Source organism: Cnephaeus nilssonii (genome assembly GCF_951640355.1).
Source record: "Cnephaeus nilssonii genome assembly, chromosome: 4".
Lineage (NCBI taxonomy): Eukaryota > Metazoa > Chordata > Mammalia > Chiroptera > Vespertilionidae > Cnephaeus > Cnephaeus nilssonii.
In genome coordinates this window covers 76,929,063-76,947,412 of record NC_137075.1, presented here as the reverse complement: position 1 = coordinate 76,947,412, position 18,350 = coordinate 76,929,063, and the positions used below count along the sequence as shown (strand labels likewise).

Here is an 18,350-nt window from a genome sequence, read left to right as displayed (position 1 = left end):
GTTTACAATGTTCTTGCAAATTTCAAATCTGCTTCTCTCCTGTTGTTGCCATCTCTGAACTCTATCAAGCCTTGTTTTGGCAGCACTTGCTGCACCCCTCACAGCCCACATCTCTCAGCTACCTAGGACTGCAGGGTCGGACTACTAGTATAAGGTCAAGCTTACATACATCCATAGCCTTTGGCTATAACCATCCTGGGAGGGCTTTGCCCTCCAAGCTGGGACTTGTATGTGGCTTTGCCACAAGTCAGTCCCAGGCTCGATCCTGTCTGAATGCTGTAGCTGCTCTCCATAGAATTCAGCTTAAAATTCAATTCTTCTATTGCACTAGACACATTCAAGTGCTCCGTAGAAACATTTTACAGGTGGCTACTATCTTCAATAGCATTGACAGAATATTTCCATCACTTCAGAAAGTTTTATTGGATGGTGTTTGTTCAGAACATTTGCATTTAATGTAATTACTGATATAATTAATATTAAATCTACCACCATACTATTTGTTTCCTAATTGTCCCATTTATTCCCCCCCCCCTTTCCTGCCCTCCATTTCATTAATGGAATATTTCTATGATCTTATTATTTTCTCTGGTACTGAATTATTGACTATCCCACTTTGTTTTACATTTTTAGTAGTTGTTCTAGGGTTTATATTAAACATCTTTAACTTATTATAGTTTATGTCCAGATACTATTATACCACTCCACACATAGTATAAGAACATTTCAACAGCAGAGTTTTACCCCTTTGTATTAATTGTTGTCATACATTTTACTTGTGCATTGTTATTATGCAAGGCAATTTCTATGATCTTTCAAATGTAATTTTGATAACAAAATTATTGGAAAATCAGCCTGTAACAGAGGAGTACTATTTTAAATACTTATTTTCACATACATAAAAGTAAAGATTTTAAGATATAAGATGTCAATGTCTATTTCACTTATAACTTTTTACATCATACAACCTTATATTGTCTGTCTCCTCAAGCTACAGTTATAGTATTTAGGCCAATTTTTTTATGAATTTGTTATCTCAAACTCAAATGGCGTTTTAGATTTTGTTTCACATTCCCTTGGCTTCATGCTTGGAGATCGTAGGACATGAAGAGCACACAGAACTAAAGAAAATCATAAGATCTACCAAATCGCCAATAAGTAAATTATCTATCATTTTAATAGTAATTTGACCTTGGAGCCTCCGTGTTCATATACAAAATACCATGTATCATCTTCAAGACTTTGATTTTGATTTTGAAGACTCATATTGATTTTATCTATTTTTTCATCTAGTTTTTGCTGTTAGGATCTTTTCTTAATTACTTGGTTTCATAGTACCAATTATTTTCTATTCACATTATAACTTTACACTTTATTTTGTTAGGAAACAACCAATACTGGATCATCTTTTCATTCAATAATCTATGTTGAAACACCACAACAAAATAGATTTGCTCCATCCAACAAAGTCTGTGTCTGTATACAAACACCTACCTGTACCCCTGAGAAAGACTGTGATCATCTCTAAACCTCACAAAAGACACAATCTCACATTCATTTTCAAAATGGATGCATATAACTTTTGAGCCATTGGCCAGCTCTACAATATATCTTTTCACAAAATATATTTTGTGGCTCATTTCTCATAATACTGTTTCATTGTATACAGCAGACAGTGAGTAAATCTACTTTTTTTTCATGGTAAGGAGCTCAACTCTCAGATGTTTACTGGCTTACTACAGACTAAATTAAACCCCTCTTTCTAAAAAAATATGCAGTGAGTTGAAAATGAACAGCTACTTCAATAAGGCTGCCAAGGAAAGCCTTAAAAAGGAACTAATACCATCCAATTTCAATCTCAAAAAATACTAACGAAATAGTTTTTTTTTTAAAAGTATTAACTTAGTATTAAGCACCATTCCTTTTTTTTTTTCATAGCTTTCAGAGAGGAAGGGAGAGGGGGAGAGAGAGATAGAAACATCAATGATGAGAGAGAATCATTGATTTGCTGCCTCCTGCATGCCCCACACTTGGGGATTGAGCCTGCAACCTGGACATGTGCCCTCGCCGGGAATCAAACTGTAACCTCCTGGTTCATAGGAAGATGCTCAAAAACTGAGCCACACCAGCTGGGCAAAGCACCATGCTTTTTTATAAAAGAGTATAAAATTCCGTAAACTGAAATTTAATAACATTAAAGTGTCAGCTCAAAATGGTAAAAACAAAGCACTAAACATCAGCTATTCAATGAGAAGTTCTTTCGGGCACTTACCCAAGTCTTCCTAGCATCTCAAACTCAGGAACTTGTGGTCCACATGTCTCTACTTGCAATGGTTGGTATTCATATAGAGCTTCTTCAAGTTTTTGAATAGGTGCTAATGAAATATGCTGACTCTGTTAGAAAAATGAAGGAAAGCAATACCTCTTAATATTACTTTCATATTAATACTTAATTGAATCATTTTAAAAAATGGACTAACCTATGGAACTCCCATTTGACTCTGTGATCCCACTTCTAGGAATATATCCCAAGAAACTAGAAACACCAATCAGAAAGGATATATGCACCCCTATGTCCATAGTAGCACAATTTACCATAGCTAAGATTTGGAAACTGCCTAAGTGCCCATCAGCAGATGAGTGGATTAAAAAACTGTGGTACATCATCACAATGGAATACTATGCTGCGGTAAAAAAGAAGGAATTCTTACCATTTGCAACAGCATGGATGGAACTGGAGAGCAATATGCTAAGCGAAATAAGTCAGTCAGAGAAAGATAAATATCACATGATCTCACTCGTTTATGGAAAATAATGAACAACATAAACTGATGACCAAAAACAGATCCAGAGACAGAGAAGCATCCTTCAGACTGTCAAACCTCAAAGGGAAGGTAGGGGAGGGAAGGGGTAAGGGGGAGAGATCAACCAAAGGACTTGTATGCATGCATATGAGCCTAACCAATAGACACAGACAACAGGGGGGTGAGGGCATGAGTGGGGGCATTGGGGGACAAAGGGGAGATAAGGACACATATGTAATAACTTAATCAATAAAAAAAAGTTAATTAAAAAAAAAAGGACTAACTTTCTTACACTAAAAATAATACCCATTATGTCTGCTATCCCATGGGTACAATTCATTATGTTAGTGAAATCCACATCATATAATTAACACATAGTCAATGACATGTGATTTACATGAGCCAACGATTCTATTTCTACAAAAGTAATGAAAGTAGGAACTCAAACGGATATTTGGACACTCATGTTCATAGCAGCATTATTCAAATAGCCAAAAGACAGAAGCTACCCATGGAAGAGCAGACTTAATGGATACCATTGATAGATGAATTAATAAACAAAATGTGGTATCCTATCTAATAAAAGCATAATATGCAAATTGACCATCACTCCAACACACAAGATGGCTGCCCCCATGTGGTCAAAAATGGCTGCCCCCATGTGGACACAAGATGGCCACCACAAGATGGCCAGCAGGGGAGGGCAGTCGGGAGGGACCAGGCCTGCAAGGGAGGGCAGTTGGGGGCGATCAAGCCTGCAGGGGAGGGCAGTTAGGGGTGACCAGGCCTGCAAGGGAGGGCAGTTGGGGGTGACCGGGCCTGCAGGGAAGGGCAGTTGCGGGGGACCCAGGCCTGCAGGGGAGGGCAGTTGGGAGGGACCAGGCCTGCAAGGGAGGGCAGTTGGGGGTGACCAGGCCAGCAGAGGAGGGAAGTTAGGGGCGACCGGGCCTGCAGGGAAGGGCAGTTGGGGGGGACCCAGGCCTGCAGGGGAGGGCAGTTAGGGGTATCAGGCCTGCAGGGGAGGGTAGTTAGGGGCAAACAGACTGGCAGGGGAGCAGTTAGGCGTCAATCAGGCTGGCAGGGGAGTGGTTAGGGGGTGATCAGGCTGGCAGGCAGGCGAGCAGTTGGGAGCCAGCAGTCCTGGATTGTGAGAGGGATGTCCAACTGCCCGTTTAGGCCCGATCCTACTGGGATTGGGCCTAAAAGGGCAGTCAGACATCCCTCAAGGGGTCCCAGATTGGAGAGGGTGTAGGCTGGGCCAAGGGACACCCCCCACCCCGTGCACAAATTTTGTGCACCACGCCTCTAGTATATACATAATGGAATATTACTCAGCCTTAAATTTTTTTGAAGCATGGTACAACATGAATGAAGCTTGAAGACATAAGGCTAAGTAAAATAAGCCAGTGACAAAAGGATAAATATTGTATAATTCCGATTCTAACGTAGTAAAATTCATCGAGCCAGAAAGTAGAATGATGGTTGCCAGAGGCTGGGGGAGCCAAGAGATGGGGTGTTAGTATTTAATGGGTGCAGAGTTTTAGTTGGAAAAGATAAAAAACTCTGGAGATGAATAATGATGATGAATGCACAACAATGTGAATGCTTGTAATGCTAAGAACTATATACTCAGAAATTATTAAAATTGTAAACTTTATATTATATATATTTTACCACAATTTTTAAAGATGAGTTTTGAATGTTCTAATTTACTCATTTATCTTACTGGAATAATATACAGGAAACAGAAAAAAAGTGAAATACCTGGAAAACTTCATTAACATTACTTTTTAAAATATATTTTAGTGATTTTTTACAGAGTGGAAGGGAGAGGAATAGAGAGTTAGAAACATCGATCAGCTGCCTCCTGCACACTCCCTACTGGGTATGTGCCAGCAACCAAGGTACATGCCCTTGAACAGATTCGAACCTGGGACCCTTGAGTCTGCAGGCCGACACTCTATCCACTGAGTCAAATTGGTTAGGGCCATTAACATTATTTTAACAATTAACCTTCATATGTTTCACAGCCTTTTTAAATAAACATGAAACTGGCAAGTTAAATCTTACACTATATCACAGTAATCCAACTTCTAAAAAAATGAATCTACCTATAGTGCCCTACACAGGTTAAGAAAAGCCTGCCCCTCTTGTTGATAATAGTCATTCTAACAGGTGAGAGGAGGTATATCACTGCATTTGATTTGCATTTCCCTAATAGCTAATGAAGTTGAACATCTTTTCATATATCTGTGGGCCATCTGTATGTCTTCTTGGGAGAAGTGTCTGTTCAGGTCTCCTGTTTATTTTTTAAATATATTTTTATTGATTTCAGAAGGGCAAGGAGAGGGAGAGAGAGAGAGAAACATCAATGATGAGAGAGAATCATTGATCAGCTATCTTGTACACATCCCACACTGGGGATCAAGCCTGCAATCAGAGTACATGCCCTGACAGGGAATTGAACCGTGACAACCTGGTTCATAGGATAACACTCAACCACTGAGCCACGCCAGCTGGAATCCTGCCTATTTTTTAATTGGACTATTTGTTTGTTTGCATTGCTCTGTATACCAACTGGTTGCAGGTTCAATTCCCAGTCAGGGCATATACCTAGGTTGTAGGTTAAATCCCCAGTCTAAGCACAGACTAGAGGCAGCCAACTGATCTCTCCTCTCTCTCTCCCCCTTATCACACCCCCTCCCCCTGCAAAAAATCAATGAACATATCCTCAGGTGAGGATTAAAAAGTAAAGATAAAATAATTTGTATCTAGAATATATGCAAAGTAATGTTATAACTGAAGAAAAATTTTAAGCCCCCAAAATTTTTTCTAGTGTTAAAAAGATTTTAATAGACATTTACCAAAGGAAATATACAAATGGCTAATGAGAACATGTAAAGATGCTCGATTCCAAAATGGTGGTGGAGTAAGTGGAAGCTACATTGACACTTTCCCAGAACCAAACTGGAAATATAACTAAAATACAGAAAACCACCCTGAAAAATCAACTGAAGACCAGTTGGAAAGAACCCTGATAACCAAGGACGTAAAATGAAGACCATATAGAGGCTGTTAAGAAGTGCGGAGGTGCAAAAGGGCTGGCTGGGCTCCCACAGACCGTAGCTGAAGTTCTGGAGAGATATCTCAGGTGTGGGGGGTTCCCACTGAGAACTAAGAGGGTGCCTGCATTTCCAGCTGTCTCTCGCTGACAGACAGCAACCTTGCTGCTTTTCATAGCCAGATGTTATGTAGGCACCTTTCTCAGTTCTGGTGCTCTGGGCTGGGGGGCCCAGCTTGGGGTTTAGACACCAGAGTTCTCAGTGGGAACCCTCCACAGCTGAGATATCTCTCTGGGACTTCAGCTGCTGCCTGTGGGAGCCCAGACAGCCCTTTCATGCCTCTGCCCTTCCTACCAGTCTCTATGCGGTCTCCACTTTCTGTCCTTGTTTATTAGTGTTCTCTCCAGCTAGTCCTCAGTTGATTTTTCAGGATGTTTCTTCTATATTTTTGTTGTATTTCCAGTTTGGTCCTGTGAGAGTGTCAATATAGCCTCTACTTACTCTGCCACCATTTTGGAATCCAGCACTTCTTGTCTTTTAAAATATGGTGCCCAATAGTTAGATTACTAACTTTCTCCCAAAATTTTATTTCTCAAAGTAAACAAGCTTTTCCAGAATTCAAAGTTTCATCCTGAATACACTAAGAACAGCACTATATTTCTCTAGCTCTTCAATAATGATCAGTTCCATTCAAATATGTAAGTTATGCTTTAAAACATCAAAGAATAATTTATATAACCACTTAGTTGGGCTTAAGCTTCTTGTTAAATAAATTAAAAGTCAAATAGCCCTAAAAGAGTTGTACTCTCACTTGCCCAAGCCAAGTCTCCAAAACTATTTCTATCAATTGTCTCTGATGTCATCAAATCTTTTGACTGCACTGAAGTTACTTTAAGGCTTTATTAAATAAATGTATTTGCAATTCCATCTCTACAACATGCACCATTTAGTCTTCAAATTATCACAGAAAAAAAAAACAAAACTCTTTAATAATACATCCACTCGCCAAGCCAGCATGGCTCAGTAGTTGAGTGTCAACCCACGAACCAGGAGGTCAGTTTCATTCCCAGTCAGGGCACATGCCAGGGTTGCAGGCTTGATCCCCAGTAGGGGGCATGCAGGAAGCAGCCTATCAATGATTCTCTCTCATCATTAATGTTTCTATCTCTCCCTCTCCCTTCCTCTCTCAGAAGTCTATAAAAACATTTAAAGTAATAATAATAATACATCAATTCTGTTTTGCAATTCTTATTGTTACACCAATATAAACTATTCCTTGAGAAAAAAACTTCAAAAATAAAATGTAACACATTTAGAAATTTAAAATGTTAGAGGAAATAATATATATTTTAAAAGATTACTATCATTAAAGCATCTCAAATATAGTTACAACCTAACCCTGCATGTTTAAAAAAAGATTTCTATAAATTCCTTTGCATTGGAGTAGAACTATTACAGCTCATATGGAAACTAAATGCAACAATATCTCTGTGGTCACATACAATTGATTTAAAAAAGGCCAAGCGTTTGCCTGGCCTGTGTGGCTCAATAGTTGAACAATGGCCCATGCACCAAGAAGTCACCAGTTTGATTCCCAGTCGGGGCACATGTCTGGGTTGCGGGCTCGATCCCCAGTAGGGGCCGTGCAGGAGGTGGCCAGTCGATAATTCTCTCATCTATGTTTCTATCTCTTTCTCCCTCTCCCTTCCCCTCTCTCTAAAGTCAATAAAAATATTTTTAATGGGATAAGGTCTGTACATTAAAAAGAAAAAAAGCCAAGCATCTCAAACTAGATAGGTGAACATGAAATAAAAAGCCATAGCATTTTCTCCTGCTTTTACCTATTGTGACTATTATTACATTCATACAGATTTATCTCCCCCAAAATGCAAAAATAAAGACAAATAGGAATTAAGCTAGTTATCTCTGCCTCAGATAGTGCTATACCTAAAACATTCAAAAGAGATCCAAATGTTACCCAGAAGGGTCCTAAATGATGTGACTGACTCAAGTTCAACATAGCTGTAGTAGTAAAGTCACATTTTACACAAAGATTAGGTTCTAAAGTTAGAGTAAGGCAAAAACTGTTCAAAATAACCCCTCAAAAATCCTAAACATAGCCCATAAAGTATACATTGTTCTGTGCAAACCATAATATCTTTGTATAAATCCAATTCAGCTAGATTTTCCTCTAGCATTGGAATAGATTACTGTTCTGTGGAAAACGAGATAAAATAGTTGGCTTCCTTTTGGCAACGATGTTGTTTTGAAAACACTTTATAGGGCAGTGATGGCGAACCTATGACATGCGTGTCAGCACTGACACGCGTAGCCATTTCTGATGACACGCGGCCGCATGCCGAGGATGAAACATTTGCTGCTCCTGAGGATGAAACATTTGCGACTAGAGTCTTGGAGTTAGTTTTTTCCTCAAAGTGACACACTACCCGAGTTATGCTCAGTTTTTTGGCGAAGTTTGACACACCAAGCTCAAAAGGTTGCCCATCGCTGTTATAGGGGAAGAGAAGAACTCTTTGCTATTTTTTCTCCCTAGTTTGGTGTTTTTTTCAACTTTAGTTGAATTCAAATAAGTTAAATGTACAAATGATATGAGTCTGCTGAACATGACAGGTATTTGAATGTTCATTCAATTAAATTTATGGAGAAAAAATGATATTTGAGATGGGCAATAAAGATTGAATGGGGCTGAAATATGAGGGGAGAAAGGGGGAATAGCATTTGCAGTGAAGGAAATTTCAATACCAAGAGTAACTTCAGCATAGTAGTGAAAATAGGAGCCAGAATATCAATGATAGAAGAAATAAGAAACACTGAGTGAACTTGATTACTGTTTTCATCAAGTCATAAGGCAAAATAAAAATAGGGAGATGGCAGTACCTTAAGAAAAGGTAGAGTCCAAAGAGGAGATTGTATTTTGTTTGTTTTTGTTGTTCTAGGTTTTATTTTTCCCTGAGCACTGATAAATGAGGTAGTGTTGAAAATAAGTTATTATTTTTACATTCTTTCTCTGATGCTTGTCTCGCTACTGAACCACCATTTGTTGCCAAGAGGACAGAGTGTCCAGCAAATCATATCTGTTTCTATAAAAAGATCAGAAAAGAAAAACATCAAGGAGTCTATTTGGTGAGAGAAAACCTGTCTCCTTAAAAGAGTCTACATTAACTTTAAGAAAAACAGTACTTGACAAAATTTTAAAACAACTTTTCAGGCATATAGCATTTTAGCTTACTTTTAGTAATTACAAAAAATAGCTTCCAAGAAAGAATTCTTATCTTGGCACTTTAAGTGAAACTTTCTCTAACCAACAGCAATGACAACTTATACATAAATCTAAATTTCTAAATGTGATAAAATATGAAAATTACTTTATATAAAATTCTCTAAAAGTATTACTATTATTATATAAACAAAACAAAAATAGCACATCATAAAATTAGTAATCTTCTGAAGCAAAAATATTTTTCAGTGAAAAGTTAGCAAAAAGCTTAGATCTAAACTCTGTGCCTACTACAGTGCCTACGAATGTTTGTTTCATAAATGAACAAATGTTTTGTAAGGATACAACAGTATCCAACTCTCTCCAATCCCCTACTCAGGGCCATCCCCCCAAAAAAATCACATAACACATCTCCTGATTCTATTTGAGGTCATTTAACTACAGATTGGGTCATTATTGTGCCATTCCCATTGTAGAAAATAAGTAGACAACTAAGCCAAGCTGCAACTGATGTTTTTCTTCTTCTGTCTTAAAAGGACACAGCAAATATTAAAACTGGAAGCCTGGTGCACAAAATTCGTGCACTCAGGTGGGGGGAGGGTCCCTCAGTGCGGCCTGCACCCTCTCGCAGTCTGGGAGCCCTCGTGGGGTGTCCGACTGGTGGGAAATGGGCCTAAGCCTGCAGTCGGACATCCTTAGCACTGCCGTGGAGGCAGGAGAGGCTCCCACCACCGCCGCTGCGCTCACCAGACGTGACCCCAGGTTCTGGATGAGCGGTGCGCCCCCTGTAGGAGCGCACTGACCACCATGGGGGCAGTTCCTGGATTGAGTGTCTGTCCCCTGGTGGTCAGTGCGCATCATAGCGACCAGTCATTCTGCCGTTCGGTCAATTTGCATATTAGCCTTTTATTATATAGGACTAGAGGCCCGATAAACGAAATTTGTGCAAGAGTAGGCCTGCACAGCTGCGGTGGCTGCCTTGATCCCTTCCTCACAGCCGCAGTGGCTGCCTGGATCCCTCCCTCACAGCCGCAGTGGCTGCCTGGATCCCTCCCTCGCAGCCGCAGTGGCTGCCTGGATCCCTCCCTCGCAGCCGCAGCAGCTGCCTGGATCCCTCCCTCACAGCCGCAGCTGCAGCCCCAGCTTCGTCCCAGAAAAACGTCGGGAAGGACATCCAGTCTAATAGCATATTATGCTTTTATTATTATAGATACCCTAACCATTCTAAACTGCCTTCCACACTCATCACCACCACTGCTGCTGCCGCCTTCACAAAACCACCATGCAATTAAATCTGGACTGTAAATGCAGAATAGAGTATTTAGGATTCCCTGATTCTCTTTCACTTGCAATTCCACATAAATTGTCATGCACATATGGAATGTAATTATTAGCAGTTGAATTCCATGGAAAGAACACAGAAATAATTATTGAATATTTACTATATGCCATGGTAAGTATTACATATACATTAGAGATAATTATTATTTTGCCTGTTTTATAGGAAAAGAAAGTGAAGTTTTTCAAGGCCAAGTAATCTACCCAGGTTTTAAATCCTATTCTGCCGCAATGCACCAAGCACTTTTCTATAACAGGACTACAGTATGAAAAATCATTTATCTAACATTTAGTAGATACTAGGCACTGTGAAGGTATGATAGAAAGGCTATGCTACCACAAGAACTGATTCTATTTTCAAGCTTTTAACAATATATATTTATATTTAATAGAAAGCGTTCATTTTAAAATATTAGTATGAGTGCTTTTTTAATTAGTATAGAAGTACTAGTTCATTAAAACATGACGTTTTTTAGAAAATATTCACACTTGGTTTTTTCATAATACATTTAAATTGATGCAAATTTCACCTGTACTGAGATATGTGCTTCATCTTTTTTTTTTAATCCTCAATTTTTATTGATTTTATAGAGAGGTATGGAAAGAGAGAGAAACATCAATCAGTTGCCAATAAACTGAGCCACTCAGCCAGGGCTGTGCTTCATCATTTTTAGATGCTCTCTTAGAAATAATAGAAATTAAGTCTTCTTTTCATAACAAACAAAATATTATTTCCTCAAATAATATACAAATGGATGGTTTGTCTATTAATCTATGTAAATTAATATACTTTGAAATATGAACTAGAAAGACTATTTCAACAAGAATAATTCCTAACAATGTAGAAGTAACTACCTTCCTAGAAAGCTGACTATAATGACCAATCCTTTAAATTATATATGTATTTTATTATTATTATTATTATTATTATTATTATTGATTTCAGAGAGGAAGAGAGAGGGAGAGAAGGAGAGAAACATCAATGATGAGAAAGAATCATGGATTGTCTGTCTCCTGCACATCCCCCACTGGGGACTAAGCTTGCAACCCGGGCATGTGCCTTGACTGGGATCGAACCCTGACCTCCTGGTTTACAGGTCGACAATCACTGAGCCACGCTGGCCGGGCTAAATTATATTTTACTATACTTTTAACACATCATTTTTCAAAATTAACATATGTTTTATGTTTACGATACAAATTACAAAAGCAAAATCACTTGGTAAGTGTCTTGTCTGGGAAAAGTATATGTTTACTGAGCATAAATGGTGATTCTACAAACACAGGTATACACAGTTTTAGTTAAAATTTTTTTAAATTTTATTTTATAACCTTCATAAGTAAAACACATAAAAAAGTAAAGAGATACATTTAGTAAAGTAGTGCCCTAGAGAACAAAGAAAGTAATTATATGGGAGACTTTAATGAAAACATCTTTGAAGCACTTCTGGAAATTACAGGCTTAATAAAAGCACTAACATTCTACCAGTTGCTGAGACAGGTGACACTGCCAATCAGCTGCATTTGCTGAAGCATATTCTGAAGATTACTAATTAATCTCTACACTGAAAATAATGGCTGCCTACCATTTTGATTACCATTTTTAAAAAGAAAAAGAAACAGTCACTCTATGACCAAATACAACTAGATAAAACACAACTCTAGGTAAGCTCTGCATCTGCTTAATTACTTAATTGTATCATTTTCTGGTGTGGTTTATACTAAACCCAAAGATACTACTGGCTGGAGTCATGAGACTTATAGTCTCTCCACCTGCTATTTCTGAGTTATTTCTATTTACTACAAAAAAATTGAAAGTGTTTGTGAAGATACTTGGGGAAAAGTCATCCTATATAATAAAGTTGTAATATGCAAATGGTCGTTACACTGTGAAAGGTAATGACCGACTGCGTAATGACCGGATCATGGATCAGCAGGAGGTGGGGCAGCAAGCTATGAGGGGAGTGCGGAGGGAGCTACAGGAGGGCAGGGCAGCGGGCAGAGAGCTACAGGAGGGCAGCAGTGAGCTACTGGCTACAAGCAGGTGGCGGAGAGCTACAGGAGGGGGCAGGGCAGCAAGCTATGAGGGGGGTGGGTTGGGGGGAGCTACAGGAGAGCGGGGCAGTGGGCGGAGAGCTACTGGAAGGCGGCAGCGAGCTACTGGCAAGTTACTGGCACACGGATTCGTGCACAGGGCTACTAGTATTATATAAGATAGTATTTTATTTGTTATTGACTTGGAACATTTCAATCATAAGATCAAGAGAAATATGATTCAGGTAGGCATTCTCCTTCAGATCACTTCTGCCTTTTCATTAGAACTTAACCACACACACACACACCTCTGACCTCACGCAGCACACACAACACACACACACACACCTGTATACTTTGTTCTACCACCATCATAGCCTACCTTTAATATCCGAAATCTGCTCAGAGCACTGCTCAGAATTTAACATTAAAAGAGTCAATGTTTCCAAGTCTGGGCAATTATTATAAAAGTGATTTTGAAGTTCTTTTAAAAATATGCTGGCACAACATGCCAAAGAACTCGTTTTAAATTCATTTGAAAACATACTGGTATAAACATATATAAAGTGAATACTGTATATGAGAGTGTTGTTCAGGATTTTCCATCCTCTTATGTTTTAAATTAACATTGATTCTTGAACCTTAATACTATCCATTCTATGTTTTTAAAGTTGCTTTCATTCAACTGTACATGACTATGACCTCCACAACGACCTCTACAAAAAGCAGTTGTGCACTTTACTGTGGTGCAAATCCTCACAGACAAGTTGAACCTGTTCTTTTTGGCACTGAGCCCTTGTGCTGAACACATAGCTGAGATTTATTATAAAAGGAAAACTAAGGGGCATTATTCTGCAACATTTATCCTTCACACATAGCCAAGTATAATCTTCTACAACTTTTGAGAGCCCTTAAATAAACAGATCTCCTCTTAATTGCACAGTTTCTTATTTGTCACCAATTGTATGGCATATTGAGATTCATTTTACGAGTAAAAAGTTAGCATAGAAATCATTTATACCAAGAGTTGTTAAAGTTGATCTCTTAATATTCATTCAAAAATAATACTTTTAATACGCAGACCTAAGGATAATTACCTGCCTTGTTGTCCCCTTAGCAAGGTCAATGCAATGAATTAATTAATAAACACATGTCTTCAAGAATCTATACTTGAAGAAAATGGGTTTTTAAAAAAATCTTCCTACAGCGTTCTTATAGGTATTTTTAAAACATTACAGAGAAAACGTTAGCCTTTACTTTTACAGTTTTATGATTTCTTTTAAATTTCAAAGCTCAGTTTTAATTAATTTTCCCATAATGTTTTAAAAACACTTCCCATAGATTCAGAGAATAGAGTTTAGGGGGAGAGGGAGAGGAGGTGTGGGGTTGGGATGAAAAAGGTGAAGGGGTAAGCACAAAATGGTTGTTACAAAATAGTCACAGGGATATAAAGTACAGTATAAGCCTTATACAATAAGGAGTACAGTCAATAATATTATAATAACTATGTATGGTACCAGGTGGGTATTTGAAATTTTGGAGCGAATCACTTTATAAAGTATATGGCTGTAACACCACAAGGCTGTACACCTGAAACTAATACAAAATAATACTGAATGTAAACTGTAATTGAAAAATACATACATACATACAAACATACATATAAACATTTCCCATTCTAAACAATTTTGAACTGATACACAAGACTGCTGCCAGGCTACTTCCTTAATCCAACAGTAAATCTGATACCCTGAGGAAAGGAGGATTTTCTGAGTTACCACACTATTTACATTAATTCTTCAGGATTTGCTAATTGATCTATCATCAAGACTTGCCTTGTTGAAATGAAAAAAAGAATATAACCACAAAAGTATGCTACCCTGAAAGTCAGGTTCAAACTAGCTTATCAGCTAATTGCTCAACATAAAGGAAACTGAAATATGTTGATTTAGGTGAATATTTCATTGCTCTAAATTCTTCTTATTTTTTTCTTTACTATTAAATGTAAAAACTGTAGACCTATGGTGGAAGGGAGTATTTTTTAATGGGTATAGAGTTTCATTTTTAAGATGAAGACTTATGGAAACTGATGGTAGAAATGGTTGCACAATATGAATGTATTTAATACCACTGAACTGTAAACTTAAAAATGGTGAAGATGATAAGTTTTATGTTATTTGTACTATTGAACTACTTTTTTAAATGGTGAAAAAATCTAATGATACATATTTAGGAATTAGGGGTTTAGCAGTAAGCAAAACAGACATGTTCATAGATGCCACCAAATATATTTTGTGAAGACAAAATAACTGAAGAGTTAAATAAAAATCTATTTCATTAAAGTTTAACATTTTAAGCAACCTATTCATATTTTTTCGAAGAAAAGATGTTTTAAACAATTTATATTCCTAATACTTTCTCCCTCTGTCTAGGGAATACAAGTAGAAGTTATGAGTTTGGACATTTTTTAATTCATTACCAAAACAAGAAACATTTTTTTTCCACATATATAGTCTTTCAGAAAAAAACTAAATATATTAAATTTTAAGTGTTTTACTGTCATTACATCTTTAAATAGATATAATTAGCATGCAAAAAAATTACTAACCAGTCGTATTCATAATATTAATTTATACAATATGAGGCAACATAAAAATTGATCCATATAAAAAATGGATCAAATATGTTTAAAAAAATGCCTGAAGACCTGACCTTACACCATGTTCTATTATTATGCCAATGCTGGTGATATGTTTTAAATGACTAAATCCTCAATTCGTTTTGAAATGCATGTGCTTTAAGATTTCCATAATATCCAAAACTACTCTTGTTGAAGTCATATAATTAAAAATAACATCCAAAGAACCCATAGTTGCAATGTCAAGCAGGTTAACCCAGATTAACCTCCAAATAACTTAAAGCAGCTGCAAGAACATTCCCAGTCTCCATTTATTTTGGTTCTCTACACCACAACAGCTTTCCCATCTGTATCTCTTCCTTCCATCAAGAATGCAAGCATACACTCTATTTTTTTAAAGTCCCTGTATTATATAACCCCTTTGAATAATACAATGTTAAAAACATGGACCTTGGAGTCCAAGTAGTCAAACCCCGGTTCTCCTCTTGAGCAACTTTTTTTTAACAATCCTTAGTTTCACCTGTAAAATTATTTTAAAGGAAAAAATAAAATAAAATAAAAAGCATAGCAGAATCAAGTGTCCACAACATGCTACCCATAATAATAATTATTTTTTGTATCATCAACTTCATCAGGAGCAAGTAGAGAAGAGATATTTTGCACCATCTCCACAGTCTGTTAGTTACTACCACCAGATAAAATTAGCACACACAATCATCACCATATGAACAGTAACCTTTCAAAAGTCTGCTTCAAAGTAAGGCCGGGCCATGTGGCTCAGTTGATTGAGCGTCATCCCATGCACTAAGACCATGGTCAGCAAACTGCGGCTCGCGAGCCACATGCGGCTCTTTGGCCCCTTGAGTGTGGCTCTTCCACAAAATACCACGGCCTGGGTGAGTCTATTTTGAAGAAGTGGCGTTAGAAGAAGTTTAAGTTTAAAAAATTTGGCTCTCAAAAGAAATTTCAATCATTGTACTGTTGATATTTGGCTCTGTTGACTAATGAGTTTGCCGACCACTGCACTAAGAGGTCATCAGTTCGATTCCTGGTCATGGCACATGCCTGGGTTGCGGGCTCGATCCCCAGTAGGGGGCATGCAGGAGGCAGCCTATCCATGTTTCTCTCTCATTGATGTTTCTCTCTCTCTCCTTATCCATTCCTCTCTCTCTAAAAATCAATAAAAACATATTTTAAAAAAGAAAGTTAGAACTCAAAACATCTACCTGCAAAAAAACAAAGTTTTGAATGATGGTACAGTCCTCTAAGCTAACAATATACAAAACACATTATTTTAAATTTAGTCTAGAGCCCTGAAGCAATATAGGAGGAAAAACAAAAAAGTTTACTTTTTCTTTCCTAGATGCAACCCTGACCTTAGGCAAAATTTTCAAATTTCTAAAATTTTAGTGTCTCCCATTTTACCTTTTGCATTCCTATCCAGCACCTAGTGACTTTTCTAGCCATTGTATGGCCCCACAGCACTTTAACACTAAGCTCTCAATTGCAAACACTCCATTCAAACCTACTGACTTCTAAATGCTCCCTGATCATAAGACACCAACATGCATCTCACAATTAAAACTTCCTGATATCACTAAGGTGTTAGGAAAGATATTGCATTGCATGATTTTGCTTAGTGGACATCTGGTTTTTATTAGAATACTAAAGGCCCGGTGCATGAAATTCGTGCACTGCGGGGGGGACGGGTCTCCCCTAAGCCTGGCCTGCACCACCTCGCAGTCCAGGACCCCTCGAGGGACATCCCTCTCACAGTGCGGGGCTCTCATAGTCCGGGACCCCTTGCTCCTTACCGCCTACCTGCAGCGCCAGCCGCTGCACTCGCCAGCTATGAGCCCGGCTTCTGGCTGAGCGGCACTCCCCCTGTGGGAGCACACTGACCACCAGGGAGCAGCTCCTGCATTGAGTGTCTGCCCCCTGGTGGTCATGGTGTGTCATAGCGACCGGTCATTCTGCCGGTTGTTACGCTCATAGGTCGATTTGCATATTAGGGTTTTATTATATAGAATTATTGCTTTAAAAAAGAACATTTGTAAAACATTTTTATTGGAAACAAAATACAAAGCAATAACTGCCTTTTAAAGACATGAGCTAAGAAATATTCACTGATCACTTTATATATTGCTTAATGTTTTTGTATGTTTAAGAACTGTCAACAAATTAACTAGGCTTTTTTTTTTTTGCCTTTATACTTCCCTACATAAAAAATAGATTCTCTTGTCCAGCCGGTGTGGCTCAGTGGTTGAGCATTGATCCAGGAACCAAGAGGTCACCAGTTTGATTCTTGGTCAGGACACATGCCCAGGTTGCAACCCATTTCCCAGGGGGTATGTGAAGGAGGCAGCCAATTGATGGTGTTTCTCTTCCATCGATGTTTCTATCTTTTTAGCCCTCTCCCTTCCTCTCTATCTAAAAATCAATGGAAAAAAATAGATTCTCAAAAAACATTAGCATTTTTTTACAATGAATCAATTAGAGTAACATCTGGAATTCCATAATGAGGAATGGGAAGGGTATAGATACCCTGGGTAAAATTTGAATGTCTAATAAATAATAAAATTCAAAGAATCTCAGAAATAGATAGGACATTAAAGATCATCTCCAGTCTTACCAGCCACTGAATTTTTTCAATACTTTCCTCAATATCCCTGTCTATGGCTAACCACCTCACAACTTATCAAGATAGGCCAAAGCACAAGAATCTTACATAATAAAAAGGTAATATTTAAATTACCATCACTCCGCTACGCCCACGATTGGGCCAGCAGGAGACACAGGGGGTGGGACTCGGGGTGGCTGGGGTGGTGATTGGGCCGGCAGGACGCTGAGCTCACGTTGCCAGTGGCGACGCGAGCTCAGCGTCTGCGCCATGGCTGTGCTGCTGCACAGACAGGCCTCTGGGGCAGCGAGCAGGCGTTTTGGAGGTTTGGAGGCGGCGGGGGGGGGGGGGGGGGGGGGAGGGGAGAAGGGGGGGCGGGTGGCGCAGCTCCCCAGGGAGGAGTCTGGCGGCAGTTGGGCCGCAGGAGCACGTGGCGGCGGCCCCAGCCTTCCTGGGCGGGAGGCAAAGGCAAGACCCCGGCCTGGGCTCCTGCTGCAGGAGGACCACGCCCCCGCCCCACCTCGCCCTAGGGGCCCAGGGACTTCGGAGCTGCCGACCAGCGGACAGACAGCTTACACGTGCATGATTAAATCATGCACTGGGCTTCTAGTAGTCT

At 38.8% G+C, this 18,350-nt stretch overlaps 1 protein-coding gene across 1 annotated transcript in view; it reads right to left on the bottom strand.

The window, feature by feature from the left end:
- MNAT1 (MNAT1 component of CDK activating kinase) overlaps positions 1–18,350 on the bottom strand; it is a 200,233-nt gene that overhangs the window by 65,952 nt on the left and 115,931 nt on the right. Inside the window, exon 7 of the mRNA XM_079768395.1 lies at positions 2,273–2,394. Within this exon, the coding sequence (XP_079624521.1) occupies positions 2,273–2,394 (122 nt within the window). The remainder of the gene's footprint in view (positions 1–2,272; positions 2,395–18,350) is intronic.